Source organism: Cajanus cajan, chromosome 7 (assembly GCF_000230855.2).
Source record: "Cajanus cajan strain Asha chromosome 7, NIPB_CcT2T_4, whole genome shotgun sequence".
NCBI lineage: Eukaryota > Viridiplantae > Streptophyta > Magnoliopsida > Fabales > Fabaceae > Cajanus > Cajanus cajan.
This window is the reverse complement of record NC_138523.1, coordinates 1,574,260-1,590,600: the sequence shown is the minus strand read 5'-3', so window position 1 is coordinate 1,590,600 and position 16,341 is coordinate 1,574,260. Positions and strand designations below refer to the sequence as shown.

General features: G+C 27.5%; 1 protein-coding gene across 1 annotated transcript; it reads left to right on the top strand.

The window, feature by feature from the left end:
* The first annotated feature begins 15,123 nt into the window (after positions 1-15,123).
* On the top strand, positions 15,124-16,050 carry LOC109788710 (ethylene-response factor C3). The gene has a single exon (XM_020347505.3). The coding sequence runs from the start codon at positions 15,189-15,191 to the stop codon at positions 15,831-15,833; it is 645 nt and encodes a 214-aa protein (XP_020203094.1). The 5' UTR covers positions 15,124-15,188; the 3' UTR covers positions 15,834-16,050.
* The last annotated feature ends 291 nt before the right edge of the window (positions 16,051-16,341 follow it).

Genomic DNA, 16,341 nt, shown 5'->3' with positions numbered 1-16,341 from the left:
AAAGTGAGTTTTAAACAAATAAAGTTTGACACAATGATTTGGTAACTATTTTTAGTCAAAATTTATCTTAATCTCGTTTTCCCTTATATAATTTATATGAGAGAAAGAATTGTTGATTAGGTCTCAAATATAAATAAATCTTAACTAATTTCATTTTATTTAATTATATTATCTCTAAAATATTCTTTATTTGATTGTGATTGTATTTAAAAAAAATAAAACTAGTTAATGAAAAATAATTTATTTTTAAATGAAATAAGTGAAATTAAATTATCTTAACTATTTGTTTTTCTGCACCATTAATTAATTTTTTTAATTATTTTTTTCTCCTTATATTCTCTACATGAGAAAGTAACTCAGAATTCTATAAATAGACACGTGTATTGGATAAGCACACATTTCCATACATCATTTACTTTAATTTATTGACTTTTTTCTTCATACCCCCTTACTTTACCCTGGTAATTAACCAAACTAGAAACTCATCCTCATACCATTGAAAAATAGATTCAGTGGATGTCCACATCATCTAGGTTCCGCTAGATATTAAAATTCTAAATCTTCATACAACATTTTCCTTTAAATTCTCCCACTTAGTACACAAAGAAATAAATACAGTTCATATTATAAAATATTAAATATATTAAAGTTTTATTTGATATTTACTTTACAAAATATTAGAATGTGTAATAAAAATATTATAACCACCAGAATTAGTTCAATAATAAACGTTAAAATAGAAGCGAGATGATTTATGTTCACTCTTCATCTTTATTTTTATAAATCAAAAATAAAAATATTATTATTATAAGAGAATATGAAGAAGGTATTTCTTTCAAATCATTTTAATTATAATATTGTTAGGAATATGTAGATAAAAAATGTGTTTTCTCATGTTTATTTCAAGCTTACAAATTGTATATTTGATATAGAATATTTTCAAAAATGAAATAACTTTCACATTCTCATACATTTATTTCAAAAGAAAGTGGTGGGTGAGTGAATTTCCATGACATAACAATGAAAATTATCATTTTTATTCATTTTAACTTTTTTTTTTTCCATACACTTTCACAAAACCATTTTCACCATTAACCGAGAACATATATTTTTTAAAAATATTCAAAGTTGTTATTCTATTATATTTATGAGAATACAATTTTCCAAAAATAAAAGTTAATAACTCAAAACAAACATTATTCTTTCTTGTCAACGTATTTACATTACTAATGCACATCGTTATAGAAGATTATGACAGATGTTAAGTAAGGTCAAGCGTCAAATAGACGATTAGGGCTCGAAATTTGCGCAAGCAAGAATGCTAGGAGTATATAGGTAGCCACTAGCTATATTATCTTTCAGTTTTCATGACCTTAAAAGTGAACTGAAAACAAGTCAAGAAGATAGCATCTCAGAAGAAGATTGTAGAAATTTGTGAGGTCCCCTCTAATGTTATTCTGGGTTGATGCAATGTTTATAGAAGTTCAAATTGATTTGTTCACTAGAAATTTTTACATATAATAATGACACCTCACTTTTGTGCCGGTATTCATTGAACCTTAGAATTTAAAAAATAAAATAAAATATTATTGATAAAATCTGTTAATTGTGCAAGATGGGAAAGTTTATTGACAAATTCACGTAGTAGCATTACACATCTATTTATGGCAACCAATTATGAGTCAACAATTGTAGCAACGCACGTCTTTAGTTTTGCAGATTAATTTTGTCCAAATATTTAAGCATTTAACCAAAAGGAAAGTTTATATAAAATTTAACCATATATAATGCCACATATCATATATACATCTGTATACATAAAATTAAAATAAAAAATCATTAGTATATTCTTTTCTCTATCATATTTGTAGTCTACCAAAAAAAATTTATATAGGGTATATATGGTGATGATATGATCATTTTTATTGCGAGAATGACAACAGTAAAGATAAAACATACGATTATAAATGAGATGTCAAGATCTAATATTTTATGATCACAATAAAAAGTAACACAATTTTTTTTATTTGTAAAAATACAAAATATTAAAGGGGTTATAATTACTCACACACTGCTCAATCAACTGAACTAAACCTTTTAGTAGTCATATAATTGTTTAAAAAAATCATACGACGTGTTTTAATTTTATTCATTATATTATCTTTAATAATAGTCAAAGAACTTAATTTACATTATTATACAAAGCAACTCTCCCATATAGAATAGGATAAATGATTATTTGAACTCATTTTTTGTGTTTAAAATTGTGGTGAGTTGAGCTTGTTATGCCTTTTGGAATTAACAAATGATTATTTTTAATGATGAATTTACTATAATTTTATCTATTTATTTCTTTTAAAAATCATGATGAGTCTAACTAACCAATCCAAACAAATTTTATTACTGGCTAATTGAGACATGTTTCCTGATTTTATGAAGCCTTTGAATATGAAAGTGGAGGGACTTTTTAAATCAACAAATAAAATTACTAGAGTACAAGAATTTCCTTTTGAGAGAGAGTTATTATGTTATGAACGTTTTTTTTTTTTTTTTTTTTTTTTTGTGTAAAGGAGAACACCTAAAAATTTAAGTAAGAAAGGGAATAGAAACTAAAATCTTTCATTAATCCTTCATCTTTTCTGCTACAACAATTATACAATTGTTATATATAGTATATTACTTGAAGCAAGAGTTCATCAAAACTGATTTCTAAACAATCCTAATGAACTTATTCTAAATCATATTTTCTATTTATTATTTTTAGTAAAAGATTAATAATAATTTTTATGGGTCATACTACTTGAAGCAAGAGTCCAAAACAGATTTCTAAAATTTCCTAACGAACTTATTCTAAATTATATTTCCTCTCTTAATTTTAGAAAATAATAATGATTTTATGGGTCTTTCAATAGATGTTGGATCATAACATTACTCCACCCGTCCAATACAACCTTGTCCTTAAGGTTGTGACTAGAGCCATTGAGACAACCTCCAGGATCCCATTGCTTTAGAGTTAAGGCTCCTTTGGTACTTGGTAGATAGTAGTCACAAAAGATTGGAGTCCAGTAGATGCGGTTGGGTAGCCTAAGTCATGACTGTTGTTGCCATGGGTCAACAAAGAATAATTAGCATCCAAACACTATGATAGAGTAATGACATTACTAATGCGCTCCACAGACTCCCATAATGTTGTAATTTGTGGCAAATGCCTCATTGTTTTAAATGAAATCTTAGTGTCACAAATTATGATGAACATGATAAGGTGAGAAGGCATTGAAAATGTAGTAACATCTTCAAGCATGTGAGTAACATTCTTCATCGAGGGTTGTGGAGAAGAAAGAGATACTAGAAAGGGGTGAATAGTATTAATTAAAAATTCAACACTTTTTAAAACAGTGAAGTAATAGTGAGTCCTTAAGAGTACATACGAAGAGTTAAGTAAGAAGAACATACAATGTTCTTATACTGGTTCACCTCAACATTGAGATAACGTCCAATTCTTAATAAACCTGATCAAGTTTTACTATCTTTTACAAAGATACAAGTATTCTTTCACAAAGCCTCTCCAGGTTTTAACAATAAAATATTCTTTCATAGACAAGTATGTCCAAACTCTATCAATCAAGATTCTTTTACAATCAACCCTTTTTAGACTTTATCAATCGAGTATTCTTTTACAGACAAACTTCTATAGGCTCAAAGTAATGACACAAAGTTAGAAATGGGTAAAATGACAATGTTGTTTCATCTTATTATTAAGACATGATACAACCAATTAAGTACAAGGTTTTTTACAAAAAGAAAGAATTATATTTACAATGAATGTATCTTTTCTTCTTCTTCTTCTTCTTAAGATAACCGGTGCAAATCATTGAGCATCTCTTACAGGTCTGCTTCGTCTATCTTCATCTTCATTCAATGTAGAGAAAATTGCCTATTGGTGTATTAAATGTTTGCAATAAATGCATTTCACCAAATTGTTACTTCTTATCTAATTGATGAAGCTAGTTATCAACTTTTAGGTACCAAAAAAAGAGGAACCATGCATGTGTCAGTCCAACTTAGCTTTTTATGAAGTTTTCGATGCTTCAAGGGATATGCTAGTCCTTTTTTCTAACGCAAAGTATGTCTTTAGTTCCTTTAGTGAATTGAGACTATTGAATAAGTTTTTTCCATTCAATTTATTAAGGAATCATATAGATAAAGATGATTTTATTATTAAACATAATAAATGATATAAATACAAAGCATTTTTATTATAGATGAAGTGCTTCATCTGTGAGACTTAATGTCAAAATAATTAATCATCTTACATCTATTTATCTTAATGTCTGATCTGAAAAATTGTTGTTTTAGAAAAATGTTTGTGTTTGTTATAATTAAAACTAAATGTCTACAGGGTCTAAAATTGTCTTTTGACCTAACAAGAGTCTTAGTGAATGATTCACTTGAATGCACCATATCGTTACCATCATACACTCATTCTAGAAGACAATGTTCACCCTCATTACGATAACTAAGGAAAATAACCAAATTATTGTGGTGAGTTTGTCAAATCATACTTGCTTCAATTTTAAATTCATTCTCATGTTCTTTCACCATCTTATCTATCCATTGCATGGCAATATACCTACTAGTATACAATGATAGCACACTTCAAAATATCATTCCAAAAGCACCTCAACCTAATACTTTTTGGAAGCCTTGGGTTGTTTCTTCAAGCTCCTTTGTATATAAAGCACCTTGTTGTGGCAGATGACAAGTTTGGATTATTCAAAAGCTTTTTATGGTGAAAATGTAAAAAATAGCAAACAATGCAACAATAGAAGGAAAGTGAGGAACAAGGAACTCCCAAGCGATAATGATACGACAAGTAAAAGGGAAGATTTTTTTCTCCCAACCTTGTTCAAATATGTTTTAGATACCTTGACAAGAGCTACTCTAATAATAGTAGGTGATTCTTTCCATTGCTTAAAGGATACTTCTTCCAACATCTCCCTTCACTATATACGGCCATAGTGCAAAATCAATCTTTGAGGCACTTTTGTGCACACATATGCTTGCCCATCATAGTTCCAATCAACATGTCATAGAGAAACCATTCCAAATGTTTATACACTATGAAATTTACAAAATCCTTATTTTGTTTTAGGGGAAAATTTGGCCTAGAACCTAGGAGATTGTCATGTTGAAAAGGAGAATAATGAACTGGGCACTCATAATCAAGCTCCTTATTGGAAATAATGCAATTGTCATGATCAGAAATAACATCCCTAGTTTCCTCAATGAAAGAAAAACAAATATGGTGGAGAATGTTGCTACACCCTTCACCTTGCTGAAATGCAAACTATCAACAATTGTGTTCTCACCTGGATGCATCTTTTTGTTAGGGCACAACTCTTTCTTGCCTCGGTTGCTATTAGGTTTGGTGGACTTGGCTCAAGTCATGATATCAGAATGACAAGTCCATTCGGTGGTTCTAGTGGAGACATCTTTATCAGGGCTAGCTCAATAAAGATAAGGAAAATAAATAGTATAGTTTTTAGCACATAAATCATCTTTTCATTTTCTTTATTGATCTTAAGGTGCTCATCGTCATTGTTTATGAGAAGAACAAGATTGTTGAGAACGAACTCTACATCAAAACCCTCAAGCATTGGGTCAATTTTTATCGAAAAACACAAACCCTTTACCTTGTATCTTGGTTTGGTTCTTATCATCATGATGAGGGGGCTAATCTTTTTATTTTGTTGGGATTAAATGTAAACTATCACCAACTCTTATGTATTCCTTTTGATTCATTTATATATGATGTATTATTCAATGTTAGTGATTGTAGTTCTATTCTTAATGCTTGGATGAATTGATCTCTCATCTTCAATTTGGGATTTAGAATTTGATTGGAAAATAATTTCTGAATTTTTTCTGAATCAAATCACTTATCAATTTCAAAGATTAGAAATAGTTTTGAGATTGTTAGTTGGTCAAGTTCTTAAAGGTTAATGAAAGGTATCAAGTTTGATAATTAGAGGAATCAATTGTTGAGTTAAGTCCCTTAGAATTTCTGAATGCAAGAAATTGGTTTAGAATAATTTTCATGAACTCAATAATATTGGATAATAGGATTCATATATGAATGATAACCATAGGAACATATATAAGTAAGATAGGTAAAATTTAATCCCAATAGTTTACTAATATGATATTTCCTACCTCTTGATTTGACTTGCATTCTTATCACTATTACAACATCTAAAGTTGTTGTGAACATCTTGTTAATATTTTGTGGGTATATTTATTCAAGCTTAAATTAGAGTAATGCAAATTACAAATAACTTCCAAATCTGTGAGGATCAACAACCCTAACTTTTCCTACAAGAATTTTATCAAACATCAATGAAAGGCATTAATGGAAGGTTCCCAATTAACTTGTTCGTGGATGACGTGGAAACTATCATTGAAAAGCTAGACTCGTTAAGATCAACACAACTTTTGTTAGCTTTACTACCTCTAGTGTTCCTCTAACTCTAAAATATTTCTTGATGCACAAAATCCACCAATAAGCATCTTCTATTTCCATCAAACACTGAAATTTCCATTTCCAACCATGGTTAAGTAGGATAGAGATGCAAAACGGAAACACCAATGCTATGAACTTTTTCAGAGTAAGGGAGAACTCCTAAGAAATTAAGAAAGAAAGGGAATAGAAACTAAACTCTTTGATTAATTCTCCTCCCTTCTACTACAACAATACAATAATGGTTATATATAGTATATTACTTGAAGCAAGAGTCCAAAACAGATTTTCAAAACATCCTAACAAACTTATTCCAAAAATATTTTCTATTTTTTATTTTAATTAAAAAACCAATAATATTTTTATAGGTCTTTCAATAGATGTTGGATCGTAACATATTCACATTTATTGTTTAATCATGTATGTTAAAAATGTATTTCTTATAATTAAAAAATATACATGAAAATGAATATATATATATATATATATATATATATATATATATATATATATATATATATATATATATATATATATATATATATAGTATAAGAAATATGCTAACCCTTATGTCAAAATGGTTAAATACTTTGTAACTACACCATAATTAAAAAAAAAAAGAAGCAGATTGATATCTTTCCATCCCCATAATCATTAAACTCCAATTAAATTAATTCAGGCTTTGCTACTGCAAATAATTGAGCCTTCAACACCTTCCCAATTATAAAATAAATAATTTAAAATATAAATGATAAATATAATTATTATAATAAATTAGCAGGTATTTTGTGCTTTTTTTCACTGTATTAAAAGAAGAAAAATAATTATTTTTATGAACAATAATAATAATAATAAATAAATAAACAAGAAGTTACTTGTAAGGTAATTTTAAAAAGTTATAAAAAAATAAAGGAAAAAATAATCTATATAAAAATTAAAATCAAAAGTAAGTTGGTTATTTCCTTTATATTATAATAATAATAATAATAATAATAATAATAATTTATATTAATATATAAAAAGAATATCTGTTTTAATAATTGTCATGATTTTTACATTTAACAAATTATTATATCCTTTTATTATTAAAAAATTAAAAAATTAAATATAAATATTAATTAAACTAACATACTTTTATTATTTAATCTTAATTTTTATTTTATTTTTAATAAAAATACAAAATATCTCAATCCTACTACTATTGTTAATAATAATAATAATAATAATAATAATTAATAAGTTTAATTTATTAATTTATTTAATATAAATTAATTAGAAAAATTATCTTCATTTTACTTGTGTTCTACGTTTCCCTTACTAAAAAAATTAAATAAAATGATTTTAACTTTAACTCGATATTTTTTCTCTTTGTTTTTTCTCTGTCAAAAGAAAGCCACTGGCCCACCACCGGCATGGCATCTTCTGAGCTTTCTCAATCATTTTTAATGACACGTTACTTTCTAGTTTGTACGCAGTTTAAGTGCGTGTTTGTTTTAACTTTTGAACGTGAAAATTCACGTTTATGAAAAGTAAAAAATTGTAGCTTCTACGTAAATTAGCTTATAAACATGAAGAGAGTGAAAAATTCCGTTTCTAAATCTAAAGCAAACACGCACTAAATAAACCAAATATTTGCAAAGAAAATTAGCATATGTCTCACTAACGATAATAGTTATTTAAGTTAAGGATTTTTTTACAACATAAAAATTGATTTAATTAACATAAATTTCGTTCTGAAAATTAATCGAAGTCAAATTATTTAAATAATATCTTAATTTAATTTTTGACGAAAACAATTTTTAATAACATTTTATTTACTTTCCAATCAAATTAGCTTACTCAAACCTTAGAATACTAGTAAAAAACTTAAAAAAAAAATATTTTTTACTTCTTTTATTTTTCTTTGTTAACATACTTTATAAAAATGTTATAAATTATTATAACTATTAAAATGCATTTTTGTTGTTGTATAATAACAATAAAGATCAAACATACTTCTTATTCTCGAAAAAAAAAAAACTGCATACTTCTATTTTAATCTTTTATTATTAAACTGATCCCACTGATTAAAGGAATTTTATTATTATTATTATTATTATTATTATTATTATTATAATTATAATTATTATTATTATTATTATAAGAGTTGAAAATATAATATCATGATTTCTTTTTATTGTTTAAAGGTATCATTCAAAAATAATAGTTTTAGGGACTTTTGTTCCGCTAAAGAAATTTTAAGAATTTATTATTTCTTTGGATTATTTTTATTTAATTTTTAATATTTTAAAAATCATGAATAATTAAAAATATTATATTATACTATATTTATTATTAAAAATATAAAAATAATTCATATGGTTAAAAATATTTTATAACAAATTTTAATTATAATATAATTTATGTATTTAAAAATATTTATTATAAATTTTAATTATAAAATAAATAGTTATTATTTTATATTTTATCGACTAAAATATTAATCAAATATCTATACTATTATATATATATATATAACACTCCAAGTTTTTTTATTAATTAAATATTTTTTAATAAATAATTGTACTGATTTGTATAATTTTTTTTTTAATGAAATAGGTGGCTTTTAATTAAATATGTTTTATTTTCATATTGAAGGGAAGGGGAGAGAATCATAGTTAAAATTGTTTAATTGAAGGGTTAAATGTAAGTTAAGGTTTGAAGAGTGAGATTTAGCGACTATACATTACTAGAGAAAATTAATTAATTACAATTTATATAATATAAAAAATCATATAATTAAGTTATGAAAAACTTATTAGAGGAAATTAATTATAATTATAATCAATTAATCAATAATTAATTTTTTTACTATTCCACAAAATTTACCATTAATTTTATAAAAATAAAATGATAATACAAGATGTAAGGAGAAAAATGTGATATTTTATTAACTTATTTTTTTCTTTATTGGTGTAAACTTCTATAAAAATTAACATAAAATCATAAACAAGAGTTAATCTTTAATTTTTTTTTATATTCTTAATTTATTTGTTTATTTTATTATAATTTTTTTTTATGATATATCATCTATTTTTTCGTTTCATAATAACCTCTAATAATAATTATAATCTCGTAGAAATATATTGTTTATGCAACTATATGTATTTTACACTTTTAGATTTATATTTAAAAATTGAGATCATAAATAATATTTAAATATTTATTAAAATACTATTAAAAAAGGAAAACTTATGGCCTACCCTGACTCAATCACCTTCCCCAACCCAAACCGACATTGTTCAAAATTCAAATATTGTTATGTTCATAAAAGATAAAAATGCACGTGGAGGGTTATAATTTGCTGCCATTTTTTGCATTATTAGGATTCTTTATAGCTGAAAATTTACGCTGATAGTACAGGATGTTTAAAATAATAATGACGTTACGCAAACAAAGAAAATATAAATGACGTCGTTAATTATTTTTTTTTGGGTGAAATGACGTCGTTAATTGATCTTGACGTGGACTGTGTTTGTTAACTGATTCATTTCTGACGCTTGTCCTTTCTATCATTTTTATTTATTTATTCGTATTTAATTATTTTAAATAACACAAAAGAAAAATGTTTATTTTATATAATTATAATTTATAATAAATAAAAAGAGATAAAACACTAAGAAAAATTCTAAAAGAAAAACAAGTAAAAATGTTCAATGAATATTAATTACTAAAAATATTTTTATTTTTTTTTATCATGATATTGGCAGTACTAATTGAACCAGTGAATTTATTTTTATATACAAATTTTTTTAAACTATTTTATTCTTATAACAATATTTAAATTACTTTCTCCAATATTTTTATTCAATTTTGTTTTTTTTGTATAACACTATAAGTATTTTATTAATTATTATCTTTTATAGTTAATTGTGTTAGGTTGTTTTAAGGTGTGGTTGAGAGACCCTATGAATTAAGGAAATATCGATAAATTTTTGGATGTTTCAGAGGATTTTTTTGGCTTAAGTTTAGTTTGATCCTGAGGGGGAAATAATACAAGGTTTTTCTTTTATGTATCTTAATAAAGACATCTATCTACACCATATGACTAACATAAAAGTTTACTCAACTATAGCATCTTACAACTTATATAACTTAATCATCATTTAACTTACAACTTAATAGCATAACATCATTATATAGTATATCAACTAAGAATATCATAAATTATCATCATATCATCTCACCATAAAACTTAAAACATCACTAAAAGTCATGCAACTTATGCTCGATGCCATTCCCTAGGCACTTGATGCCATCCCCTGAGTGTCTGATGTCATTGAGGCATGGGGTTCCCTATCATATGTATAATCAACTCATCATATGCATAACAACTCAACTACATGCGTCATCACATATTCAACTCAGAAATATTTTACAATGTAGGTGAGTAATTTAAATGACTTGAACTTATCGAACCAACAATGTGATCTTTTTACACATGCTAGATTAACAACCAATTTGGATGAAATCCACAACATGGTTTCTCGGATTTTTCCACTTAAACTAGGAAGGTCTAGTATTCCTATCAGGGTATGATAACTTAGGTGCGAGTCTATCACAATGTCATCATGCATAACTAAGCCTCCTTTGGATTATCCTGTCGACTATCCTTTAAATACTACGTTCCTTCTAATATTTAGAGATTTTGGCCCTTGACCTTGTGTCTTACTCGATTTGGTCACTGTATATGCATATGACTTGACTTGACCTCCATACAGATCAACAATGATCACTTTATAATTAATATATCCTGACCTAACCCCTATACTATAGTCATTTATAAATGGTATGCCTCAACCTTACCCATATACCACATCATTAAAATTCCTAAATGAGACTCAACTATCCACTTTAAAAGTCAACTACTCAATAAGGGTTTTCAATAGTTGGCTCGTAGAGTGCCACAAAAATATCTCCACAATGAGATATTTGACTTTTGAAAACACTATTTTCTCTAGTTCTAAGCCAATTGACATAACACACCTTAATACCTTAACCATTTTCAACACTATCGCCTCAACATTGCAACAATGTAATCATCAATGTACATTATCCTAAATCAATATATAAAGAACTACCAACATATATTGACATACAACATATGAGATATACATCTACCAACTACGTTACAATGTTATCAACCAAACAACATAATTTCATAAGACAACCCATGCCTGACACCATTCTCCCTACGCCTAGTGTCATTGAGGCAGAGAGCTCTTGAGCTCACCCATGCCCAATGCCACTCAACCTACACTCGAGATGAATGAGGTAGAGAACCCTTATGACAATCACACATGCGTTGCTAAACTCATGCTCAACCTCATTTCAGGTAGAGAGCCTCTACTTGACTCATGCTCGATATCATTGAATTGTGGTACTGTTTAGGCAAATAACCTCTATCTTGATAACACTGGTTGTTACTCAACCTAGGTTTGATGTCACCAAGTCAAAAAGCTCTAATTCCTTGATTAGTGCCATCAACTCACATTTAATGTGACCAAGTTAGAGATCTCTTCTCAAACTCACCCCAAATGCCCACCAATCTTGTGCACAATTTTACTGAGGCAAAAAGTCTTTAACCCACGCCACACTTGACATGATGGTGAAATCTACATTTGGAAAAATCACGAATTGGCCCAAACTACCTAAAACTCAAAAGAATCAAATAATGAAATACTACAAATCATTCATAAGCATTATAAACAAATTGAACTAATCAAATTATCAACATGCAACCATTAAATAGCTCAATTCTATAAATCTTTCCAAAGGCACCAAAACCTCAAGAACCAAAAACCCAATTCACAATTCAACAACAACACAACCACCTGAATATGTAATTCAATCAATAACATGAGTGGAAGTTAACATGGATAACACGAAATCAATAAAGATCAAGTCCTAACATGTCCTTTACCTTTGAATCAAAGAGAACCTAGGAAGAAGGAGAAGAAAGAAATAAGCTCTGCTCTACACTAAATTCGATTCTTAGCCAGAAGCTTGAATCACACAACTATACTTCACTCAATTGCAAAGGAAGGATCAAAGGTCATTGTGGAATTAGAAGGAAATAGAGTCACTTATGGTTGCAAAGCTTCTCTCTCTAGACTATCTTTCTAAGATTTTTCTAAAATGAATTTATGAAACTCAAATTTTAAAGAAAATTTTATATATTTTTCCTTTTCAATTCTCGTGACTTTTTCTAATTACACAACCTTGATGTTTTTCAATCGATTATCTTGTTCAAAGTTTATAAGAAACTAATAATGAATGATTTGATATATTAAAGTAATCTTGTAATCTATTTAAACAATATTAATATGATATTATTCAAAGGATTAAGTCTTGAAATCTAATTTTAACAAATCGAAATCATTGACCCCAAAAAAATGATTTAAAAAAAATCGAAATCATTAATTAGTCAATACTCATTTCATTTGTTCCTAACCAAAACAATATTATTAACTTCCGAGTTTTAATTAGGTCAATTAACACTGAAAAGTTTATCGATTTATTTCTTTAAACACTGATCACAATGAATTTTAAGGGGATATAGACATATTTGAATACCATCTTGATCACGAAACTGAGACACATACAAGAACATAACAAAACATGTAATCCTAAAAATATACAAGTTGTTGAGATTTTCTAAATGAGGTGGATTGTCTTCGTTAAAACTTCTTCAATAACTTTTACATGTTAGTTATCCTTAATTGAATTAATAAAGTTAAATATATTTTTTTTATTCCACTACAAGTATCTAACAGTTCATTAAGTTTGAGATTAATTCCACTTGAAGTAAGATAAAACTAAATAAAATAACATTAGTTATCGTTATTCAAATTATTTAACATATCATGAAACAAAGCAAAACCTATCTAGTGTATTTTATTATATTTTAAAAACTTTAATTTTATTAATTTCCTCCTAATTTGGGGAATATGCTTACCATTTCATAATCTTTGTACATACTGTTTCTTCTTCGATTCTTTAATTTACTTCATTTTATCAATTAATAAATAATTACACCATTCATATAATGTTTTATGACTTTTTAATATTACTGTTTCTTTTACCATCTATTATCACATTAATTTAAATATTTTATTACACGTACACTTTTCTCTCCTTTTATATATCAATTTCTCTCCGTTTTACAAAATGTTATACAAAAATAAAGTTCAACAAATTAACATTTCTCTTGTCAAAATACTCCTTATTGCTTCATTTTTATCACGCAAAGCAATGAACAAAAACTGTTTAATTAATTTCTCTTGAGAATCTTATGGTATATTTTAGTTTCTTTTAGTTATTTTATAGACAACATGTAGTCATATATACATTTTTTTTAATGGAAGTAATTTGTTTGAGTGAGTAGTAAATACAGGTAGAAAAACCCTAACCCTAAATATTTAACACAATCATATATTAAGACATATTCAAAATTATTTATTAAGTTGTAGCGAATAATTTAATGAGCATTATTTTTTTTTTCTTTTTTCTAAAAGGTGGTGTAGAGGGAATGAGGATCTGGCCAGCGGTATCATTCCTGATGAGTACAACGAATCATGAGGATGCCCCAATTGACCAATTTCTTTCCGCAACACCCTCCGTTAACTGTTATCCCATTGGCTCTATGCCTTTAACAGCCACTTCTACATTGCATTAGCTTCATCCAATTGGTTATAGAGTAATGATACTAATATTATAGAGTAAGTGCACATTTCTTGTTTTCAACATTTCTTCTCAAAAATCATTGTCATGAATCTATTATATAAATATATAATCTCTTCATCTATTTAAATAGAAAGTAAAAAAAAAAATTTATTATGTAATCTCGTTTCATTACGTATTTATAGTCTTGACTAATATTTATGCAATATATATTTAAATATTTTAGTTACATGAAGAATTCATATCACTTATAAAAACTACTTGAACTAAAAAAATCTCAATCACTTAATAATTTATTCACAAGATATAGGTGTTTATTTATTTTTTTTATAGACCACAATTATGTTTTAAGGTAGATAATATACTCAAACTAGCATAATTATGAGCTTATTATTGAGTACGTGAATCAATTAATGTAAGATTGTTTTAGTTTAATTACTAATTTTAAGTTTAAGTCTAAAATATGGAATCATATTAAATATTTAAAAGAAGAACTTTGTCACTTATAATAATCATATCTAACTCGTACAATAATGTTTTTAGTAAAAGATTTTTGAGACTTAAACACAAAAACACATACTCATCATTATTAGAATAATTTCATACTAATTAATACTTAAAGAATATTAGTAAATATCTTTGTGATACTCTTTAGTTTGTTAAAATTTATTAAATTGTAAATTTTGCAAGCTTCGGATTTGATTCAGTAAGTATCTCATAATTTAGTAATAAGGTTTATCAAAATTTATAATTTTTAAGTTAGAAAGAATATTAACGAAATTCTTACTAGAATGTTTCTAACATTTTTATTATGCAATAGTGTCCAAGTTACAGGTTTTGACCGTCATTATCCTTGCTTATATAAGGGATGAGCGGGGTTTCCAAACTTGATATAAAAAACAGAGTAACTCTGTTACTCTTGTATCCCTCCACACACCCAACACTTTCAATGGATTGTTCTTCCATTCTTCAATCTTCAAATTCTTCACTCTCCTCAGAATCCTCATTGGGGTCCCCTCATCACCACCTCCCCTTCAACGAAAACGATCCCGAGGAGATGCTTCTCTACGGCATGATCACATCACACCAAGAAGGAACTCGCCCACGCAAAGTAATCAAAGAAGAGGAGGTGAACTCCAACAACAACAAACACAATAACAACAACAATAACAATAAGAGCTTCCGCGGCGTGCGGAAGCGGCCGTGGGGGAAATTTGCGGCCGAGATAAGAGACTCCACCCGGCACGGCATGAGAGTGTGGCTTGGTACGTTCGACAGCGCCGAAGCCGCGGCGCTGGCGTACGACCAGGCCGCATTCTCGGTTAGAGGCTCTAACGCCGTGCTCAATTTCCCCGTTGAGAAGGTGAAGGAGTCTCTAAGGGACATGAATTGTAGCCAAGATGGGTGCTCCCCCATTGTGGCTTTGAAGAGGAGACACTCCCTTGGACGCAAAATGGCTGCCAAAAAGAAGAAGGAGGAAGAAGAGAGTGATGGTGTTAGGCTAGAGAATGTGGTTGTGTTGGAGGACTTGGGGGCAGAGTATTTGGAACACTTGTTGATGATGTCCTCCAATGATACTAGATGCACTTGGTGAATTGTGATACCAAATTGTGTTATGTAGAACCATTGTTTAATCTTTGATATATGCTTTGCAGCAATGCTGTCTTAATTTTAATTTTAGGAAAAAACCAATTAGTTATTAGTCTTATAGTTTTAGTCAAAATATTATTAAGGTTCTTCTACTATCGTATCAACGAATATAATTCTTAAATTTTGAAAAATGTATATTTAGTCTGTTTTGTCTAAAGATCCATCACGTGTTTGAAAGTTAGAAGATACTACGTTCTTTTTTTCTTTTTTCTTTTTTTAATTTCCCTCAAGTTTGAGGACTAAATTTATCGACACGAAAGTATAAGGACTTCACTATGTTTAACCAAAGTAAATGTCTAAAAACCTAGTATAACTTTAAGGTAATTATGGTTATTAAACGGAACCCAGAAGTATATTTGCAACGAGGTATCCCTGTAAATCCCATGTCATATGTTGATTTGTCCTTGTATTTTGTGATTATCAAATACAATGATTGATCTCCATTAGATTGG